The sequence below is a fragment of the Rhinoderma darwinii genome, chromosome 3 (assembly GCF_050947455.1).
Source record: "Rhinoderma darwinii isolate aRhiDar2 chromosome 3, aRhiDar2.hap1, whole genome shotgun sequence".
Taxonomy (NCBI): domain Eukaryota; kingdom Metazoa; phylum Chordata; class Amphibia; order Anura; family Rhinodermatidae; genus Rhinoderma; species Rhinoderma darwinii.
In genome coordinates, this window is record NC_134689.1 from 255,169,894 (window position 1) to 255,194,045 (window position 24,152).

Here is a 24,152-nt window from a genome sequence, read left to right on the forward strand (position 1 = left end):
TTTCTAAAAATCTTGCGAACAGCTTTCCTAGGAGAGTGAAGGCTGTTACAGCAGCATTAGGGAGATGTTAAACCAGCACACAGGGGTATGATGTTCAGCTATCCAAACACGCTTGGCCATGTAGTATACACATAGGAACACTTCCCCTCATCTTCATCAATGTGCAGGTCAGCATAGCCGGAGCCGGCCTCTCACCTAGGAGCTCAGATTGCTCAATCCTTTGTGTTGTGGCACTCTTTTACACTGTACTCTATAGAATACATATAATGTTTATCAGTATGTTAGACATATTACATAGTGCAAGAAAAGTGCATCCTTTAGAATTCAGTTTACAATGTCCCAGGACATGTACCTCAAGAATAAAAGCAATGTTTCTGAACATTAGCATGGTCAGGGTATATTTACATGAGACTTTTTGTGGTTTTGTAGAAGTTTTGCGATGATTACAAAAATTGTGGGGAAAAAAAAGAGGGGAAAAAATCTAATAAAAATATACTCTAACGCATTTGGAATATCACTGGATCCCAACAAAATGCTCCGGCTGTAAGACAGTTCACTCAACTCTACTTCCCGCTTTAACGTAATATAATAAAATGTCATCAACATGTTTTGTTATAGCATTTTCTAGTCATTTATTTAAAAATGGATTTATTGCATCTCTAATTTAACCTAAACCTGGCTGACATATCACCTGGTTGTGTCTAGGCTCACAGTAGGACATTCATTATTCCATACATTCACCCAACATATAGAACAGCAAATTATTTGTGTATAAAGTCCTCATAGAAAATGAACAGCTTTCAATCAAACAAAAGATTAGGAAATGATTAATGTCGCAGATGCCCCTGCCCTGGCAGAAACGACAGATAAACAGATGGCAACGCACAGCAACACATTTATGTTTGAACTGAAGAGATTATCGGTCTCAGCAAAACTGTTTAACAGGTTAGAAAAGAGGGAACCTTTGACAAAATACAGAAAATGGAAGATTCATTCACCCATAAAGTCAATGATGTACTAAATGACCATTATCTTTACTTCTTTACTATTACAATGAGAACCTTAGCACTAAACCGTGCAGAAAATGTAAGATTATGCACTAAAATCATTTCTGGTGATACATAACATAGACCTATGTCCTGCTGTGCTGGGCCTTAGAGGTAGGCCCGCATATTATGAAAGCACCTGCCCACCTGTTATATATATATATATATATATATATATATATCCGATTTGGATCTGGGACACAAGGAGAGAAATCTTCTTTATTCATTACATATTAAAGTGCAGCAAGAAAACTTCAATGAAAAAAATCGAATGCAGCGTGAAAACCACAACAAATAACAATGCATGGAAATGTACCTATGTGGTACAGAATTAACAAGGCACTCTAATGTAACTCTAAGGGGTCATGCACATGGCACTGATGTGTGCAAAGACCCTGTAGGTGGCATACAGAGTCGCTATGGGTCTATAATACGGCCCTGTAAGAACTTCATGTGTAGGGGTATTGTGCCTCTGTGAGTCATAGTATACTCCCCTAGGAGCAATGCTTGTAATATGGCGAGGTAATATGTAGCATACATGTTTTTCTTAGGGTATGTTCACACGGCTGACTTTGGAGCATAAAAGCCTCGTTTTACACTATAAATTGCACTTGAAATAAGCCTGCAAACAGTTTCCCATTGATTTCAATGGGAAATACACAGTGCTGTTCACATGAGGCGTATTTTTAGACTGCTGAATTTAAAAAAAACGCCTCGTAAAAAGAAGCATCGTGAAAAGAAGTAGCATGTTAACCCTTGGGGCATTTTTCGAGCTGATTTTCCATTGACACTACAAAAATCGCCTCAAAAAAGTGGCTAAAAAAAGCCTCAATACAAGCTTAAGGGTATGTGCACACGCTAGCTGTCATTTACGTGTGAAAAGACAAACTGTTTTCAAGAGAAAACAGCTGCCTCGTTTCACACGTAAATGCTCCTCCTCGCATTTTGCGAGGCGTCTGAGACGCTCGTAAATCTTGAGCTGTGCTTCATTGAGTTCAATGAAGAACAGCTCAAATTACGTGGCAAAGAAGTGTCCTGCACTTCTTTGCCGAGGCAGTCCATTTACGCGTCGTCGTTTGACAGCTGTCAAACGACGATGCGTAAATGACAGGTTGTCTGCACAGTACGTCGGCAAACCCATTCAAATGAATGGGCAGATGTTTGCCAACGTATTGCAGCCCTATTTTCAGACGTAAAACGAGGCATAATACGCCTCGTTTACGTCTGAAAATAGGTCGTGTGAACCCAGCCTCAAATTAAAAAAAGCTTCCTTTTTAGCTTCAAAATCTCCTTGAAATCAGAGGCTGTTTTCTCTTAAAAACAGCCTCGTCATTATCAGACACTTCTTTTTCTAGGTGTAAACATACCCTTATGGAATCTGTGAGGAAAAAAAATGAAGTACGCCTCAGTGTAAAACTGAAGTCACACAGAAGTACAGTGTTGGCCCATGGAATTCTATGAGCGGAGTACGATGGGTCTGTACCAATACTGATCCATAATAGGGCAGTGAGTCCTCAGAAAATACCCATCATTCATTACAAAGGTAAATGTTGCAAACGGCACAAGTCACAATTTGCAGTAAAAGTGTGAACTTTTGTGCCGTTTCCGCCGCCTGGGGACCGAGAAATTTACTATAATTAACGCCAGAATCTGGCATAAAATATGGCGCAAATCTATACCAGATTATGGCTGTCGCAGATTTCACTTTCTAACACTCGGACGGCCAGAGATTCGCCTAATTTATTAAGAGGCGTGTGCCTCTTAATAAATTAGCCATATTTTACTCCCTCTATCTTTATATTAAGACTTGCATATGAAACGCCAGTCTTAAAAAATTCCCGCACTGTATGGCTCTTAACAGGACTACATGCTGCAGTGTAATATTTACTTTGTCAAATGCCTTTTTAGTCCAAATTACAAGAAATTAAGTTGCAGTTCAGGGAAAATGACTTTTTTGCAGCTTTTTCAAGCTTTCAGTCAGCTTTTGGGCTGGTGAACATTAGAGAAATTCCTGCGACTGAAAATCAGTTCCATTTATCTGAATGTGGTTGATTCGGCAGCAGGTGAATGGATTTCTGCCACAAAATCTGCCGTGTGTAACTGCACCCTTACCTAGACAGATTTTTGAACCAAAGCCAGAAGTGGTTTCAAAAGGAATTGGAAATATAAGGGGTATGTTCACACTTGGCGGATTAGCTGCGAAATTTTCTCAACAAATTTCATTGCATAAGCTCTGCAGCTAGGTACAGTAGCAGAAAAATGGATGTGATTTCAACAAATCTCATCCACACACTATGAAAAAAAACGTCTATAAATTGACCTGCGGTGCAGTTTTAAAAAGAATCTGCAGCATGTCAATTTATGCTACATAATCGCTGCAGTTTCGTTGCGGGTTTTACCCATTGTATTCAATGGGAAGGTAAAATCCGCAACAAATAGCAAATGTTGCAATTTTTGTGGCAGAAAAGCTGCCATTCCACCGCAAAAACTTCAAACTTAATTTTAAAAAAAGTCCATACTTACCCCCCTGGCATTGTCATAGTGACGGCTCCTTGTTCTTCCGACTGTTTTCTGTGCAGCCCGGTCTCCTGGGGTGACGTTTCATTCCATGTGACTGCTGCAGCCAATCATCACAGGAGGCCGGACTGTACAGAGAACAGATGGACGTGTCGCTATGGCAAAATCAGTGTAGGTAAGTATTGGCTTCATTTTTTTTCCCAATTCTGTTCTTAGCAATTTCGACCAAAAACCTGCACCACAATTTAGTGCGGGTTCTAGGTTGGATACGTTCTGTACTTTAACGCGGCGTATCCGACAAGTGGGCAAAAACCCTAAAGTAAGTACTCATTCTTCTTTTTCCTCCTGGCTCAAAAATCTACATCAAATTCTGCACCAAAATCTGCGATGTGTGAACATAGACTTATGCTTTCACAATGTGGCTGCTCTATGTTCAATAACGATTTGCAACTGTATTGTGGCAATAGCACGGCGATTTTACAAAACTGATAAGCATTTGCACAAATCAACGCAAAAAACGCAGCATGTAAACACAGCCCCAGGTTTGATTCACACATAGCGCTTTGTTGCGTTTTTCGTGGCATTTTTAAGGCCTTTCTTAGCGCTGTCAGATGTTACGTTAAAGTCTTTAGTGAAATATAAAATACACTATAACACAACTCCGTTTTGTTTTGTGGCGTTTTTAAAGACAATTTTGTGGTCAGTGGTGTTTTTTTCCAAACACAGCATGCTCTGGGTGTGGCGTGTTTTTAGGAACTTTTCCATAGGCTTCTCTATGGGACCAATGAAAAAGCATGTACAAAATGACACTAAATAAAAACTGCCACCAAATACGCCATAAAAAATGCTGCTACATTAAAAAAAATTTCATGCAGTTTAAAATTCCAAAAAATCTCCATGTGTGAAGAAGGCCTAAAAAGAGTTTTTCCCTAAATTGTTGTCCCATTAACAGAAATCAGGACAGGGTGCAACTCAGATTCGGTCTCGCAGTACCGATCACTGGTGGCTGTGGAGATGGAGGCGAGCATGTCCTGTATTTCTGGAGTGCCGATGCACCTATTTATCTCCTATTTAGGCCCTTTACCCCATAAGAGGGCACCTCACCCACATCTGCACCACTACTGCCCCTTCAAAGCCCAGCAATTAGTTTGAGGCAGAATCGGGATAAATGGACATTAGAAAATTGGGACCTGTACAAATTCTATTTCATGAGACTACAGCGCACCTTGAAATAGGTTCTTATCCAGATCATCAGAGCAGATTTTTTGGAAATCACTTAATTTATGAATGAATTGTCCAAATAGCAAGTTCCCATAAGGATGCCTGTACACCTGGAGATTTTGTGAGACTTTTTTGCACAACCCTTACTGAATCGCCAGGTGTATAGGCAACCCCGAAAATTTTTGCAGCAACTGAAATGTATTTAGATTAACCTTTCCATCACATCTGTCTCATTTTCTTGCTGGAACGGGAAATGTATAGTAAAATTCCATGAATGCAGTATCAGTCCAGAAACTTAAACCATTCTCAGCATTAGGCCTGATTTACACGAGCGTGTGCGTTTTGCGCATGCAAAAAACGCGGCGTTTTGCGTGCACAAAAGGCACTTAAAAGCTGCATGTGTCATCAGTGTATGATGCGCGGCTGCGAGATTTTCTCGCAGCCGCAATCATTATGACACTCCGTTTGGATGTTTGTAAACAGAAAAGCACGTGACAGCTGTTGCACGAATCACGCAGTTGGCACAGAAGTGCTTCCGTGCGGCATGCGTGGTTTTCACGCACCCATTGACTTCAATAGGTGCGTGATGCGCGAACAGCGCACAAAAAAAGGACATGTCGTGAGTTTTACGCAACGCACTCGTGCTGCGCAAAACTCACGCAGTCTGCACTGCCGCATAGCCTAATATAGGTGCGTACGACACGCGTGAAAAGCACGCGCGTATATTACGCTCGTGTAAATGATGCCTTAAACCGCAGTATAAACTGGCCCCTCATAAGATCAAAATCACTTTATTTGGGTTGTCTTTGTAGAGGTTCTCTTTAAGGGTATGTTCACACGCAAACGTAAAATACGTCTGAAATGACGGAGCTATTTTCAGGCGAAAACAGCTCCTGAATTTCAGACGTAATTGCTCGTACTCGCGTTTTTCGTGGCATCCATTACGGACGTAATTGGAGCTGTTTTTCAATGGAGTTAATGAAAAATGGCTCCATTTACGTCCCAAGAAGTGACATGCACTTCTTTGAGGCGGCCGTCTTTTTACGCCCGTCTGCACAGAACACCGTAAGACCCATTGAATTCAATGGGCAGATGTTTGCAGACGGTTTGGAGCCATTTTTTCGGCCGTAATTCCAGGCGAAAAACGCTTTGAATTACGTCCGTAAATAGGGCGTGTGAACATACCCTAACGGTTTACATACTTCTCTATGAGCATCTGATAAGTTCTATATACCTTTCTATGAGCATCTGTTAATTCTGCCCCTCTCTGGTCTCTTATTAATGCTGGATTAAGTAATTTTACTGTATATTATTTTGACAATTTATCTCACCCCCTGAGGACATGAATAGTGATGATACAAATACGTAATTTAATTTGCTTTCTGAAATTTTCTGCCCATACAGCTGGAAAATATTATTGTTATGCCCATATTTCTTGGCTTTTTATAAGCACTAGCTACAGTGTGTTAGATCTACGTTTTACACAAAGCAGAAGTAAATGGTCAATTTCAGACAGAACATGGCATTTACGTATCGAAATGTGAAATATCAATAGTTGGTTCTCCATCCTGTTTGAGTTCACATTTATGTCTGCAATGGGAAGGTAATGCCCCAGTTAACGCTAGTGTATAAAAGGAAGTTATTAGATTGTGAGGGTAGTGGTTTTCTAAGCCAAAATTTGCCCAAAGTAGTTGTCGAATCCCCTCCCCCAAAGCTCTTGGCACTGCATATACAGCGCCTGCAGCAGGAGGACGACGTTAGCACAGGAAGGAGCAGTGCTCAGAGCAAAAAGACTTTATAAATCTGTAGTCCATTCTAAATCATGAAGGAGTATGATCCAGAATAAGGACTTAGTGAGGTTTACTGGTATCACAGATGTCAATACCGCTTTGTAAGTTTCCCTACATAGCTAGCTATCAAATAAGCAGAATCTGAATACATTACGTTCTCATCATGTATTTTATCTGCTCATAAATCTTATTATACACCCATATAACCATGTCAGGAACAATACCAGTGACTTGTTCTGTAAAGGATCGTATTTAGTTGCATACCGTACCTTACAACCCTCGCAGGTGATGACCCCGTAATGGATCCCTGATGATTTGTCTCCACAGATTTTGCACGGAATTATTTCGATTTGAGCTGTGGAATGAGAGGAGAGCGCAGAGTTAATTACCTTCCATTTTAATAGAAGTACAAGATGAACCCATGCAAAATATTCCAGGCAGCAAAGTGAGCCTGCTACCCCCCTTAGGGCTCCCATCTAAAATTATAGTTGCTCATTATGAAAAGGCTTTTGGGTAATTAAAATGGGTCAGATAAGGTGCCAAAAGATCTAGAACATATACGTTTGTGCACAAATATATAGATTTTACTATGTGGTAATTCAAGCTTTCAGATTGGCTCATATCAGGAAGACAGAAACCTTGATCGTCCCCATCGGATTACATCTATATATGACATGAGTATTTGTTTCTTCAACAAAGTTAAACAGCACCATCCAAAATTGTTCATATATAAGGCGGCCGGTCATGAAAGATAGGAATGGCGATTTACAACTAGCTTTCACTGTGTTTGGAGTGTGCTCCCGGGAAAACCCATAGATTATAAAAAGTGCTGCTAATATCATTCACTCACATCTATATAAATGTTTCTCGAGGCTCTTAGGACTGGAGATACGGGAGATAAAGTAGTGATCATGGCGGCAGAAATTTTGCTGGACTCCTTGGTCATTGGAGAACACTACAGTCAGCCTTTACCCACACTGGAATGGGAACGCAGGTTCTATTAGGCCAGGATCACATACCAAATTTTGGCTAAGTTTTTTTTAGCCAAACCCAGGAGTGGACATAAAGGAAAGGCGATGCATTAGCGTTTCCTTTCCTTTCTTTTGTATCCACTTCTGGGTTAGTCTAAAAAAAACGTAGCCAAAGACTGCATCCAAACTGTGTGTGTGATCCTGGTCCTTAAGGGGTTTTCCCATCAGAGACATTTATGACATTATCCACAGGTGGTGGACCCGCATCTATATGACATTTATGACATATCCTATGGATATGTCATAAATGTCTCTGATGGGAAAACCCCTTTAATCTATCCTGTATGCCTTTAAAACATCATTGTCATAAGTATTTTATTCTTATTCCAAAATATTGCGAGTAGATGGAAACACTTCCAAAGCATATATTTACCCATACATACAACCGGGAACCCTAAGAGAGCATCACTTCTATTGTCTATTGTTGAAAAACATAACAAGAAATTCAAGCTTTAACAAATCTCAGCTGACTCGAAAACCGGTAGGTAAAGGATAACCACAGTTATGCAGGCCAGGACTGTACAAACTGTACAAACATTAGAAAAAATATTACAAGCCCAATAGACCTCTGATATCCTGCAGTCTGGCGGCGATGGATATATTATGTATGGCTGCTATATATATATATATATATATATATATAGTCATAATATCTCATGGTGTCTACAAGCCTAGTCCCCATTTGTGGCCACTATAATCAGTCATGTACATGACTTCGTCATAGTGAAAATGTATGATGTGTTAGCATTCACACTGCTCTATGTGATAACATCTACCCTGATGATGAATAAGCGCTTTACTGTAAGGCTGAGTATCTTCACACCGATATTAATCTCACTGCTCTCTAGGATGATGCACAGTTACACTGGTAATGAAGATATCCATTTGTATAATGATCCAAAGCAGAGGAACACACTACATAAGACGACCGCTGCCCCACATAAAATATTGGTGCACAGTATGCTGATAATGATGGATGTACGTGGATACAAGTAGAATACGCTGCGCTCCACATGCATTGTAGTGTTCAGGGAATCAAATGACCTCGTGGCATTGGATATCGTGGAAATGCACAGTGTACAAGGGATTTCATTACGAATACACAAATGATTCATTATTACACAATACTATTCTTCTAGAAACCTATCTTGCCGTTATCACTACAGCAGGAATTGAAACCCTCTTCTGCCACTGTCAAGCATTGAGGTGAATACAGATCTTGACTTTCAGACAAACCATATCCTGCAAGCAAAAGTAAAACACTGCAGAAACACAAAGAAAGCCTTCTCCTATATCATCGTGCGTCCAGTGTACCTGCATTCTGCAAAAGTGAGACGGAAGTTACTGCAAAGGAGTTTATTTAGACAAACACTAAGGGACGAAATAGATTTTATTGTATAGAGAATATTATATAAATGTGATAAATGACTTGGCCTCTGTGCATTTACCGAGTTTCTACTACATGACTTTTCTGGCCACAGGAAGTACATATCTAGGCACTACTCGTGTCATATGATACATGTCACAGGCAATAAAGTCAGTCTTCAAGTCCTCTCACACTTTGGCCCTTTTAGATGGGCCAATGAGTGTTCACAAAACGCTTGTTTCCGATAATTGCCCTGTGTAAACAGGGAACGATCAGCCTAATGAGCAAACGCTCGTTCATCGGCTGATTCTATTATTTACGCAGACTAAAATATTGTCGTTGTCGGCAGGACATGTTCCTGTGTAAACAGGGAGAAGAGCTACAACATGATAGAAATGAATGGGGACGAGCGATCGAAGAAACGACCGCTCGTCCCCATACATTACTGGTAATAGCTCCTTGTAAAAGGAGCAAACAAGCGCCGATCAACGAGCTGTCTTGTTGATCAGCGTTCATTTCCACGGCCCTCGTCGGGCCATGTAATAAGACCCTTAGGCACCCTCACATTCATGATGAAGACATAAGTCAGTTTCTACAATATAAAGCTTAAGAAAAATAAAGGCAGCAGTTGCAAAGTCATAGAAGGTTGGTATTGGTATGATAACCATAATGTCTATACCCTGGGACATTGCTTAGACGTGAAGCACAACATAAAATAGCTTTGGTAAGATAATGATGAATTATTGGTGTAGAAGTTTTATTACACTATTTATACACCAAAGATAGTATTTGCCATCCGGATCTAACAGCGATTCTAAGCTATGTCTAACCTCTAGAAATTAGGGGACCCCCACTGGAAGATGTCCATTTACCCTAATAGGATATATGAACAGGGGTTATTCTGCTGGGACAACCTCTTTATTGCGAAGCTCCAAAATAGATTTGAAAGTTGTATATGAATAAAACCCATTGAGCAAAAAATATGCTCGAAGACTGCCTTAGCCTCTGTTCACACCTGTATCCAAGGCTCCATCAGGAGCCTCCGTCGCAGATTCCGTTACACTTGATGGGAAGAATAGTGCAGTATGCTTACGGATACCACGATGGAACCACATTTACCTCATTATATAGTTCGGCGCCATTAGTGTCTATTGTGCAACCGATCACTCCATCAACATTGTTTTGTGCATCCCGGCACTCATAACTTTTTTTTTTTTTTTTTTCACGTAGCTGTATGAGACTATATTTTTTGCGGGACGAGTTGTACTTCATGTAGGTGCCATTTTTTGGTACATATACAAAATCGTTTAATTTATATAAATTACAATTTTGGCAAAAATGCAGAAAAAAAAGCAGTTTTAATATAATTTTTTTTTAAAGCATACACAATGATTATAATAACTGACGCTATACATTTGATGTGCAGAATGTTACGTTCTTGGTGATACCAAATATGTGTAAAAATATTATTTTATGTTTTGGGACTTGTATTTTGTAAAGTATATTAATTGTAAAAAAAAATTGTATGTGTGTGTATTTTTCTACAGATTATTTTTTTTTTTAACATGACCTTTTTTAAATTAATTACCCATAGGTGGATTTTTAATTTTGATTTTTTAACTTTAATGTACTTGCACAGGTAGTGGTAAGCGCATACCTAAGTATGCCCTAACAACAGGGAATATGGTCAGACAGCCCTAGGGTCCTTCAATTGACCTTGGGCTGTTTGGCCATACACGGTATGTCTCTCGATCGTGTCACAGGGATTTCCTGTGATGCGAACATAGGGGATCCCCCTTCTCATTTTCTATTTGAATACTGGGATCAGCTTTGATTGCGGCATTTAAGAAGTTTACGGTAGAGTTTTCAGGTTTCTCTTATCTCTGCTGTTAGTGCGGGATGGCGGCTGTGCATTACAGCCAATGCCCCACTTCTGATCGCGCGTGCACACATGCTGTACCAGCGCAATCAGCGTGACCTCTATGCTCGTCATGAAGCGGCAATGTCCAGCTATCCGTGACAATCATAGATGTCATGTGTCGGCAAGAGGTTCAATTCCCCATTAAAAATGAGCTTTTTCTGTTATTATTTAAGGAGCCACTAGGTGTGAAGATAATTCTGTCGATCCCACCATGATTTAGTGGTTAGAGTGATAACCTTTGAATCTTTGGTCTGATTGTTTCAATGGAAATTGACCCCTAAAATGTCCACTGGAAAAGAATTCTTGTTGCAACAAAAGCATAATGTTATTGGCGCAACCTTACAATATAAATAAACATCAGATATGATGTTGTTTTTACATAAGTGCTAACCTTTACACATTTTAAGTTTAAACCAGTCAGTTTTTAGAGTTAAGATATGTAGAACACGTAAAATACACAGAAATGAAATACGTCCATTCGATTGGAGAGGAGTAGGTACATGCACAGGAATAATACGCACACATCATGGTGAGTCACCCTGTACCTTATAATCAGAATGTAAAATAATAATTACATGGTACACGTCCAAATAATTCTTCTTGTTTCTTGTTTAAGGAGCAAAGTCGTAATGATAATATTCATAGCCAACGCTTAAACTTAAGTGTGTCAGGGACTATGGTCACAAATTGCATATATTTGATGTTTTTACATATCTAGTGGAGTTATTTGCGACTCTTGCCGCTCCAGCAATTGCACATAACTGTTATTTTATGGGCAATTCTCACTATTGCGTGTTTTTAGAAATAGTATGATATACATATGTTAATTTTAACTAAGACAAAAGGTGGGATCAAACTTGAAATGTGTATATAAAAGACTGGTTTATGCTTTGAAAGTGTTTTTTTTCCCCCAATATTTGAAGTCATGGAGTGTTGTTGAAGCTATTTTAGTCCATATTGTCCAATCAGGAGAAAGAAATTTTGGATTAATGTAGCAAACAATTTTGTTCTGAACTAATAGATTTAACTAAAGCTAGGTTGACTGACAAGTTAGCTGTCTACATGATATACTCTATATATGCTACGTCCTACATGAGCGTGTTGGATTTGCGTGCGCAAAAAACGGACCGTATTTCCTGCATTTCATGTCCGTGTGCCATCAAGTGTGCATTCCATGTGGCATCAGTGTGCTATGCGTGTGGCATACATTTTTCACGTCTGTGATTATCCACGGCAAGCACTTTATTTTTTTATTTCTCTGCATTTCTTTAGAAACTGATGCATGAAACACAGATGGCGTCCGTGTGCTGTCCGTGGTTTTCACGCACCCATAGACTTCAATGGTCAACAAGGTCTGCAAAAACGGACTAATATAGGGCATGCAGTGAGTTTCACACAACGGACACACGCTGCGTGAAAAATCACGCATGTTTGAATAGCCCCATTGATTTGCATGGGTCCGTGTGCTGTCAGTTATTTCAACGCACAGCACACGGACAAGGAATACGGTCGTCTGAATGAGCCCTAATGTTAATACAGCTTAATCATTTTATAATGAAAATGTATGTCGTTTTTCATTATACTTTGTTTCAGTTTCTCTTCATTTTTCAGATTTTTGCCTGAATGAAATGAGAGAAGTAAATCTGTGCTGAAAAAGCCACGCTGAGATCTTAAAAATGGTGAGGAATTGAAAAATGAAAGTAAGGCTGGGTTCACACTGAGTTTTTTGCAGGCGGAATTTCTGCCTCAAAATTCTGTTTGGAAGTTTGAGGCAGATTTTCCCCTCCCTGCATAAAACGCCGCAAAATACGCTTTCTCTGCCTCCCATTGAAGTCAATGGGAGGTCAGAGGCGTAAACGCCCGAAGATAAGGCATGTCCCTTCTTTCTCCCGAGAGGCGGTTTTACCGCTCGCGGGAGAAAACCGCCCCCGCCTCCCATTGAAATCAATGGGAGGCATTTTCAGGAAGTTTTTGACGAGTTTTGCGGCGCTGTTTCCGCGTCAAAAACTTGTCAAAAAACTAAGTGTGAACATAGCCTAAAGTTGTAAAACTTTTGATTATTCAATGACGAAGCTTTATTTACATAAAAGTGTCAAAGAAGCATTGGAGAGTTTTCTTTTCTTTTTTTTAGGTAATGGGAAGAGATCCATGCCTAAGCTTTCATTTATGCTTCTCTTCTCTCAAGGATTTGCTCTTATTTCCAATAGGAGAAAAAAAATACAAAACTTTAAAATCACTGGTTTTTTGTGGGGGGATTAGACAGACTTAAGTGTTAAAGTAGACCTCCGTAATTATGCAACCTGATTGTTGTTCTATTGAACTGTATGTTATAAAAGTATTATGTTGTTTAGACAAAATTTGGTATAATAGTGTCTGCCCACATCTGCGCTACAATTTCCGTTATTCTGTCCTGTCCGAGGAAAAGAATAATGGCTAAAGCTGACGCACTGGGTTCGTTGCATGATGGAAACCAATTGCGCCCAGTAGAATCCCTTGACTTCAATGGGTTCCGTCGGGTTTCTGTCAAAAATGACAGAATCTGCGACAGATGCTCTAACATAGATGTGAACAGAGCCTAACCTGTCTTTTTTTGTACTGCTGTTCCAGGCTGTGAGCTACACTTTATGAAGACATGTTAATAGGAAAGATTTAGGCACTGTGCTACCAGGACCTTCTTCCTACATTACACAGCATGTGAACCCTGCTTAACTCATTCTGTATCTCTCTGTACATATCTTGTTGCAGAAGGGCATTCACGCTGACTGAAGGAACAACAGTGTAGAAGAGAGGAACTTATTTCAACACCATCTCCTCCATTCAATCTGCACTGACTAATGTTCGCTGTCCTTATTGAAAGTTCTTATTTGATTCAGTGATAAGTGATATATACACTTTACCAATCAGTGCCCCTAGGCCTGTTGCCTCCTAAGTGGGCACCTTGCTAGCCTCTGTCCATTGTGGGCAGTGCACTGTGACAAGTTATCTGCCAATGATCAAAGTTCATAATACCAATAACAATTACCAATTCAAATGATCTTAAATAATAAGTAACTATCACTCCCCTATTTTTGTGTATGAGACCAACACATTGGTCTCATACACATAAGTTTACCGATTTAACCGGTCAACTAAATTGTTTCTAGAAGCATTCAATGCTAACTATGACCAAACATCGAACAGAATGCTGAAACCGAGATACAGCTTAGACCAATCAACGGCTTAGAGGTTGGAATCCAAAATTAATATAATTAACAATCAAGATTTTGTATTTATTTTTTACAATTAGCTATGTTAAGCCTGTGTGTTTAAATGCCAGGAAAACAGGTAAGTTGTATGTGTGCTGGCTCTACCCACTGCCTCCGGTTACACCCATATTTTGTTTAAGTAACTGCTTTCCATATAATAAAATCAGAATTACATACATATTATACTTATGCAATTGTAATTATAGTGTATAAGACAGAATGTAACAGGAAAGAGAAGCATGTTCAGACTAGCTTAAATTCTCGAGATATAATAGATCTATTGATGGATCTTCCTATTGAGTGTACAACTTAAAGAGAACCTTTCACCTGCCCATACATGTGCAGCATGTAATGGGGAGGGCTTCACAAACACTGTCTCACTTTACACTTTTTCCTATCTTCCTCCGCTATTTACAGATCGGTGCCGTTATATTTGGCGCTCGAAATTTAAATAACCCCCTGAACTGTCAATGGGACATGTAATGGCAAGGGGGCGTGTTGCTATGGCTGTGACACTGTCCAATCAGCTACGGACAGTGTTACAGCAATAGCTGGAGAGAGGAAAGCGTGTGCGCGCGCACACTCTCACTCTTCAGCTGTCGGCAGATGAGGAGAAGACTGATTTCTTGCGAGCGTTTCTAACTAAATGGCAAGGGGGCGTGATGTCTTCGCTCTGACACTGTCCAATCAGCTACGGACATTGTCAGGGCGGCTTGCGCTGTGTTCCCTCCTGCGAGGACACACAAACTGGTGGTTCTGCAGAGAGCGCTCTCTCAGTCTGTGTGTGTTCTCGAGGGAGGGAACACAGCGCAAGCTGCCCTGACACTGTCCGTAGCGGATTGGACAGTGCCAGAGCGAACACATCATGCCCCCTTGCCATTTAGTTTAGATAGAAACGCTCCATTGACAGTAAAGTTACATATCGCGTGCAAAATATAACGGCACCCATAGGTAAATAATGGAGGAACATAGGAAAAAAGTGTAACGTGAGACAGAGTTTGTACAGCCCTCCCCATTACATGCTGCACTCAGCTGCACATGTATGGGCAGGTGAATGGTTCTCTCTAAGGCTTGTTCTAAAGCTTACATTTGATCCATACGTGTGTCTTACATGTGGTCCATACTTATTTTTACAAAAATTCCATTGGATTCCAGTAGATGGAAGTGGGAGTTTCTCTAGGAAAGGTTTTTCTTTTTCCCGATGCCTGTTCTGGATGGAAGGCAGTAAACATGATCAATACTTATGCAAATGAATCCTTAGGCTCAGCTCAAGCTTGTCTTATAGGAAATTTATTCTCCCCTCACTGAAAATGGGAGCAGATTCTGGCATGGGTATTACAGTCATGTACCAGAGATGTGAATTCTCTAAGCCACAATCCATTTGGCGCTGGCTAGATTGGGGTGCAGAGTCTAAGGGATCTCCTGGTTTTCACTCTTGATCCCTGGAAGGAGGTGTGAACATGCAGGGAGATCCTCAGGTTGTGGACCCCAGCATAGTCATGGATTGGCAGCAGTAGAAGTGGGAGCGTATTCAGGAAAAAAGCCAAGGGTCGTCACCAGTAGAGTGGTTTAGGATGAGACAGGAGCATACTCAGCAGACAGCCAGGAGTAGAACAACAGATAAAGGGTATGTTCACACGAGGGCGTCCGTAACGGCTGAAATAACGGGGATGTTTCAGTATGAAAACATCCCCGTAATTTCAGCCGTAACGGCATGTGCAGGCGCTTGAACGCCGCGTCCATTACGGACGTAATTGGCGCTGCTATTCATTGGAGTCAATGAATGACAGCTCCAATTACGGCCAAAGAAGTGACAGGTCACTTCTTTGACGCGGGCGTCTATTTACGCGCCGTCATTTGACAGTGGCGCGTAAATTACGCCTCGTGTGAACAGACAAACGTCTGCCCATTGCTTTCAATGGGCAGATGTTTGTCAGCGCTATTGAGGCGCTATTTTCAGACGTAATTCGGGGCAAAAACGCCCGAATTACGTCCGTAATTAGTGCGTGTGAACATACCCTAAAGGAAGGAATTCAAAGGACAATGCAGAAGCCTATCCAGAAACAGGGCCGTAGTCAGGAACAAAGACAGAGTCAGTAGCAAATATTAGCCACAAGCACACAGAAACAGGAGCCAGTCAAGGTGAGAACCTTAATCAACAGACAACGTTTTGCAGCTGAGGTCCCCTTTAAATAGGACGCCAGGAAGTCATCTTCGGGCGTCAGTTGCTTTGGCGACCCAAGACTTGGGTGTGGACACCTATGGAGAGCGGCAGATACGACCGCTGGCAGTAAGCGCGGATGCAGTCAGGGACTTGCTGCAGGAACCGGGATTGGGAAGTAACAATGGGAAAAGGGAGGAGAACGGATCACTGTAAGGATCCTAGGATTTTGACAGTGAAAACCGTTGCAAAACACAAAATTATTGTCAACGTATTGGAATCTACATTAGATAACATGTCTCTGACACAAAGAGTTAACCTAGGGGTGCGAAGAGCGACCACTATACAGCACTCAGTAGCTCAGAAGAGTTTGAGGAGCTGTTCACACAGATGAATTACTGCATCAAGCAGTGGAATAAATGTAAGTTGCTCTAGTCCGTCCCGTCCCCCCCCCAGTATGACTGAAGAGCTGCTGACAGATACGACTTTCCTTACGTTGGAACTAACCAGCTGGCCAATATGAGCACAAAGTTTGCCCACAGATCCTAGACTGGCATTTTCTCATAATAAACACATAACTCTTTATAGCTTTGCTCAGAATGAAGGCAATGATAATAATCAGAAAGTATATTAATAATTAATGTCTGTACACCAATAAAAACACCCCAGGGTAAATTCCCCACGTTAAATAGCTGCCCAGAGCCCTGAAACTCATTACAGTAATGCAATAAATTATTCTTTATATCCGATTTGTGCAGGACTGCAAAGTTCGATTAACCTTCAACAATCAACGGGAATAGGTTAAAGAAATATTATGAAGGTTCAGATTGTGGCTTAAAACAAAACAAAAAAAAACCCACACACAACACACTTTTGGGATCTGATTGAAACCTTTGCTAATTCTGGCATCTTTCAGTCCCGTAATGGATATCACATTAAGCAAGTGAATGCTCAACATTGACGAAATAAATGTGATTATCAGTAAAAAGTCTTAAACATGGCACAACACGGTATTGTTATCCGCAGGTCATATGACGTTTGCAACTTTCAGAGCAACTTCAGATAGTTAAAGCCAATGAATGAACATATACAAAGTACAGTAAAAAGCCTTTAATCTGGCATTCACTGGACATAATAGGCGCCAGATCATCAAATATCCTGGATTATTGGATTGTCATAGTAAAGCATATACCATTTACATTTAAGGGTAGAGAATATCCTGGGTATCAGACCAAAGTAGAAAGTACAAAAATATATAAAATATGCTATTATGTTTTTTCAATCAGTCTTATGATTGGTTATCTCTGCTAAACCTTCTGTTTCTGGTCCTGTGAGATTCCAAAATGGAAACAAATTTCCTAAATATCAGATGAAGTAATATAGGAATTTGAAAACTAAAAAGACACACACACAAAAACGCACATGCGCACGCACCCACGCACGCACACACACCCTGTTACATAGGACAAATATACTATGAGTAATACATTCTAATCTAAGTCAGTATGGTTGATATCCCATTCTCTGTCCATGGTGCTGACAGAGAATTTCAATCCCACCATGCATTCTTAAATAGCATATTTCCCTAAAATAGAAAAAAAGGAGCAATATAAAGCGGAGTCCAGACTTGCGTTCTTCTGTTAAGTTTATACAATTTCTATTCAGCTCTTTCTTAGCTACATCTGTTTCAAGGGAATCTAGGCGATAACAAAAATGACCACCATGACAGCTCCCATATGAAGGGACATCTATTTTTTTCCGACTCCCAAATAGCAAAGCGGTCTACTTATACAGCCGTGTGGAAATATGGCATATGTCAAAGCATAATAAGGCAGATATGCTATTCAGAACTCTGGGAAAGCAGGACAACAATCCCCATGGAAGCTGTAAATGACAGCCATGCTAGCCGTCACCCAGCTTTTAGGGGGAAATCTCTTTAACCAATGTACTCTGGATTGTACACAAATGAAGTACAAAGATTTTTTAATCCCTCATACCAACAAAAACAGTCTATCAATATATAATATAAAATCACTGATACATGTAAGTTAGCGTAGAGAACATGCCACTTTGATTGAGAGCACCAATAAGGCAAGATAAAAGCAGTTCTAATGTGAAAAGAGCGAGAGTTTACAATGCTTGCTACATACAGGCGAGATTATTACACAAATCACGAGTTTCGTTCATGAACACTAATCCTTTCATACGTCCCTGATGAGATTACAGGTCGTATTCTGGGATTGTCTGGTATTTTAGGCCAAACAGCATTAATAATCATGGTTTAACTAGTTTGAGAAATAGCCATCGTACCATTAAACATTTTTTTAATTCTCTGTCTACCTTTTAACACCATGTAGTTTTTATGTTCTACATTATGTAGTGTTTAAGTTATATTAATAACTTAATAATGGTCATATTTGTTTTTCTATTACAGAGCTATATGTCCCCTGCATAGACAGAGTTAAATAATAAAATTCCGGCTGCCTGTAGACACCACTGGGGATGTGGGGCGGGAGGACGGGGGGTTATGGGCTTGTTGCATACAGATGTAGTATTGAATTCTAGATATTAAAGGGTAACTAAATGTTCAACAAACTTCTGACATGTCAGAAGTTTTGATTGGTGGGGATCCGAGCACAGAGACCCCTACCAAACGCTAAAATGAAGCAACAGAAGTGCTCGTGTGAGCGCTGAGCCGCTTTGTTTCTGTTCGGCTTTTTCCGGAAATCAATGTAACACACGAGCATTTCTGCCGCTCACACGAGATCTTCTGCCGCTTCGTTTTAGCGATTGGTGGGGGTCTCAGTGCTCGGACCCCCACCAATCAAAACTTCTGACATGTCACTATGACATGTCAGAAGTTTGTAGAATGTTTAGTTACCCTTTAAGTCATATCCAGTAAGCTATTAAGCTCTCCCCCAAGTGGTAGCTACAGGTAGCCAGTATTTTATTTTTTAACTCTGTTCATGCAGACGATTTGGAGCTCTCAGAAAAACTAAGCTCCAACCACTATAAATATATATTAAGAAATTCTATAGCACAGATATTTGGATTTTATTTAGATTAAGAAAACAGGGTTCAAGGGTGGAGATTCACTTTACATTTGCACTTAGTTAGGTGTCATTACTTTCTGTAGAAAGATGTTTACCCTCATTTCCACTGTAGTGACACCCATTGGGTGTGGTCATCGAACGTCTACTTTTAGGAAGGAAACCAAGATAATTCAGAAACAGCTGTATAGAACATTTCAAAAGGACTACTCAGGGATTCACATTTCCAAATATTTTCACTTTTGGAAATGTATGTAAATAATAAAAAGTTATAAAAAATAAAAAAAAAGTAAAACATCCATTTAATTTAGACAATACAATTAGCCAAACATACACATCTTCTTTAGAAGTTTAGCTTAGATTTACTGGACCCTCTTCTAAATCTGTAAAAAGGTACCTAAGGCCACCAGGCTCGGAGTGTGCGCCCTCTGCAACTCCTATACCTCGGCCAACGTTTGCCATATAAAGTAAAATAAAAGTCTTACACAAGCATTATACATCAAGGTGTGATGCCTTGATACCAATGTACTGCGTAAGTTAGTGTATAAGAACAAAGGGTGTGTATGAATTTATTAAGCTGTGTGTACTGTACACATAATTATATGGATGATATACTAAACAGGTAAAAGCAACTTACATAACAGCATTATTCAGGCAGTCCATCACAACCACATTATATCAAATACAATTATACAATGACAAGCTTGCAATTTAGTGAACCTCGCATGCATCACAAAGGTGAAAACACAAACTGTGCAAGACCTTTCCTCAGGTTTCTAAATGTTCTCTAAAAAAAAGACTTGAATTTAACAGCAGAGAGAAATGACATTGTAAAAGGTTAGGCTGGATACCATGCATTACCAATCTTTTCCCATTACCTCCATACCCTTTTATTTGTATTGTGTTATATCAGTACTTATTTAATTTTCCATCACATAACATATTCTGTACACAGATTTTAACCACTCACACGAATCCCTACTGGGGCTCATAATCCATTCTCCCTACTTTAGACATCAGTCTGTGCTGTCCATTGAAATCCAAAAATATTAAGCTTGAATTGGAACAAGAAAAATGATTCCCAGTGCAGCAAAGTAAAATCTGCAGTTCTCAAACATGGAGTTTCTCTACCGTTCAGTTTATATACCATAATCTTAGTTATAATGGCGCACAGTGCAGAAATAATCTTTGGTCAGATAATAATCACATATTAGACATCTATTCATTGTGATAATGCTATGATCCAACATTTTCAATCTGACCAAAACAAAAATTGCTATGTGTAAACCCAACCTAAATAGATGAATGGGCATGATAAGCCAAATTAATAACAATCCTATTTGTTGTATGATCTCATAATTATTATAGGAGCAGACCAACACAGCAGCAGTAAGATACCCTCTCAGAAGTGGCACATATGAAACATACATAAAGGCTGGGCATATTGTGTCGTGGTTCTTAAAAACCACAGCAACTACTGTACATAAATCTTCAAGCACAAATTTTTCAGAAATGCAATATATAGTTGGCTTAAGGAGCCTCACACACGAGCGTGTTCGGTCCGTGATATACAGTCCGTACGTCGGCCGCATTTCTCGGACCGAACACACTGCAGGGAGCCGGGCTCCTAGCATTATAGTTATCTATGATGGTGTCACTGCCTCACTGCGCTGTCCTGTACTGAAAACATTATTAGGCTATGTTCACACGGGGTCTTTTGCCGAGTTTTTTGACGCGGAAACCGCGTCGCAAAACTCGGCAGAAACGGCCCGAGAACGCCTCCCATTGATTTCAATGGGAGGCGTCGGCGTCTTTTTCCCGCGAGCAGTAAAACTGCCTCGCGGGAAAAAGAAGCGACATGCCCTATCTTCGGGCACTTCCGCCTCCGACCTCCCATTGACTTCAATGGGAGGCAGGAGAAAGCGTGTTTTATGGCCGCGGGCGAAAAACGGCGCGATAATTGCTATTCACACGGAGTATTTTGGGGGAGGAATATCTGCCTCAAAATTCCGTTTGGAGCTTTGAGGCAGATATTCCTCCCCCAAAATACTCCGTGTGAACATAGCCTTACAGTACGGGACAGTTTTCCCGCAGCGAGGCAGGGACACCTAGCGTCATAGATAACTATGATGCTAGGAGCCCGGCTCTCTGCAGTGTGTTCGCTCCGGGAAATGCAGCCGACATACGGACCATATATCACGGACCGAACACGCTCGTGTGTAAGAACAAGTTGTTTTTGATGTTGTGTGCACTGGGGCCCCGAATACGCCAGGCTTCGCTGCTTGTTAATGGTTTCCCGCTCTGGCTCATAGCAGAGGGTCCCAAGCAGGGGAACCCCTTTTATGACATCCATTTGCCCTAATAGAGAATATATATATATATATATATATATATATATATATATATATATATATAATTTGCATATTTGGTTCAGGCGATGGAATTTCCAGGGCCGCTGATGCGCATGTTGTTTACACACTGACCTACAACAGACTCTACAGATGAACCCTCCAGGTAGACATCAGCGTATACAGCTTATACATAAAGATCAAGAGCATGGACATCATTCAAGCATGACTATTTTATACATATATTAATGGCTAGATGGCTATATTTGGGAAAAAAAAATTATCTAAAAAAACCGTCAGTTTTTAATTTACATGAACAGACAATGAAAGATATGGATTACCCAACAACAGTCAACTAATATAAAACCGTATAGTGTTGTACTGTACCCTAAATTCGCCTCTATCTGTACCTTTCCATCAGGCAGAGGAATTTTGTTAGGGTGTGTAGAATTAGATATAATTGTATTGAAATATGTATAAATGCAAATAACTTGCATCTACATTAAACATTAAAAGATAACTCCACCCAAATATTTAATTAATATTAAAATGTCTTTGTTCGTTTACACATCATCTTTCTGGGCAGCCATTTTTCATTTTAAGTCACGCATTTAAGAGTAATATATTCACACAGTTATGATACTACTCCTCTGTACCTCGTACATTGTAACATGACAGAAGATGTTATCAGTGGGGTCAAGTAGCTGAAACTTCCACCAATCGCTAGAATTACAGAGGATGAAGGGGCTGCAGCCATCTAGTGAATGCTGAACCCCTTTGAACTTCTGCCAGCTTCACTCTGGGGTTTCCATGAGTAAAACTGATGCGGCATTACAGTCCTACTAATTCACAGACAGTCTTAATGATAAAACAGAAGATGCTTAAAGGTGCACATAGCGTTGTCTTCTAAGACCTCATCCTCCAATTAAAGGGTATTTCCTAAATGTTCTGTTCACTTCAAGGAATGGGCTGGAGTGCCCTAGTTTTAAATTTTTACAATTTACAAATCTAGAGCAGTTTTTTTTATATAAACAATAAGGTCTATAAAACACACTGCCATGTGACAATATAATAATAATAATTACAATACCAAGACATAAAAGTATCTACATATATGCACAGTATCGAATTCAGATTCCTCATGCCCACAGCCTGATACCTGTCCCACTTATTCTCCACAGTCCCTTTTTTCCCCTCAGTACTAAATATTGTCCATGAAAGACTTCTATGGCCCTTTAAGTCTCCCCTTATCAGTAACGATCCTAGAATCATCAGCCAAATATTAAAAGACTTGCAGTCCTTGTTCACACAGTATAGTTTTTAAGCCTGTTTTGAGGCAAACAACCGTATTAGATATGAAAAAGTAGTAGAAGTGTTTTCTTTATACTTTCCCTAGGTTTTGGATTCACTCCTGGCTGTGGCAAAAAAATTGCATTAAAAATTGTGCCAAAAATTTACTGTGTGGGATAGGCCTGAAAAGGTAAACATCAATGAAAACTGAATTTTCTTTTCATACAGTATAAATAAATGCATAGCGTAATATATACAGAACAAGGAGTTGTGCTCTGCAGGCAGTTACATAACCAGTAGTCCATAAGGATAGTTATGGAACAGAAATTGGCCTTAAAATATACCTGGATAGGCAACTGTACCGCAATGCGAAAAAAAATCCAAATACTTTTATAATGGGAAACATTCAGGTTATGTGACTACGGCCATAAATAGTTTTAGAAACGATTTTCATCAGCATCCAGAGTAGTATAATTGTTTTATGTATTTTATTTTTTAGGTTTTGTATCCCCCTCAAAAAAGTAGGAGTATTCCATTTACACTTTGCCTCCCTACAGGATCCACTCCTGGTTTTGCATAAGAAAAAGTGAAATAAAACCTGCATCCCAGAACCTCTGTGTGAACAAGGCCAAAAGTTTCAGAGCACTAAATCTGGCAGAAAATCCTGCTGTATTACTGGGACATGTTGAATCCATTTCATATAGGCAGGATTACATCGACCTAAATTGTAATAACATTCCAGGATGAGCAAATTCTTCCTAATAATTATATTGCATACATACACGCCCTGGCAATCTCTATAGTGTTTGCATTTATTGTAAATCTTTGGCCTGCACATATAAGACTTCTGACAAATAAGGACCTTCTCTGACACTATACAAGTATTTACCTCCTTCCCCCTAGTCGGCCGCAAAAGGCCAGAGAATAAAGAAGTGACCTAGAGAACAGTAAGTGGTCTCATAGTAGTGGTTAGGCTTTTCTTCACTTGGGGCAAAGATTCAGTTCGCTGCCATAGCGCTGTACCTAAACAACCTGGTCATATTTTTCAAACCTTATTTTCAATCCTTATTTCCTATAGAAGAAAATATCAATTTAAGGCCTGCTTTCCCATTCCTGGAATTAGACGGAGGAGCATTTTAGCACAAATTGTTCCGCTAAAAAAGGTG

General features: G+C 40.0%; 1 protein-coding gene across 3 annotated transcripts in view; it reads right to left on the reverse strand.

Moving 5' to 3' along the window:
* Positions 1 to 24,152, reverse strand: part of RORA (RAR related orphan receptor A) — a 425,240-nt gene that overhangs the window by 18,528 nt on the left and 382,560 nt on the right. For all 3 annotated transcript variants that reach the window (XM_075857792.1, XM_075857790.1, XM_075857793.1), the window contains one exon: positions 6,844 to 6,929. In XM_075857792.1, coding sequence (XP_075713907.1) covers positions 6,844 to 6,929 — 86 coding nt within the window. The remainder of the gene's footprint in view (positions 1 to 6,843; positions 6,930 to 24,152) is intronic.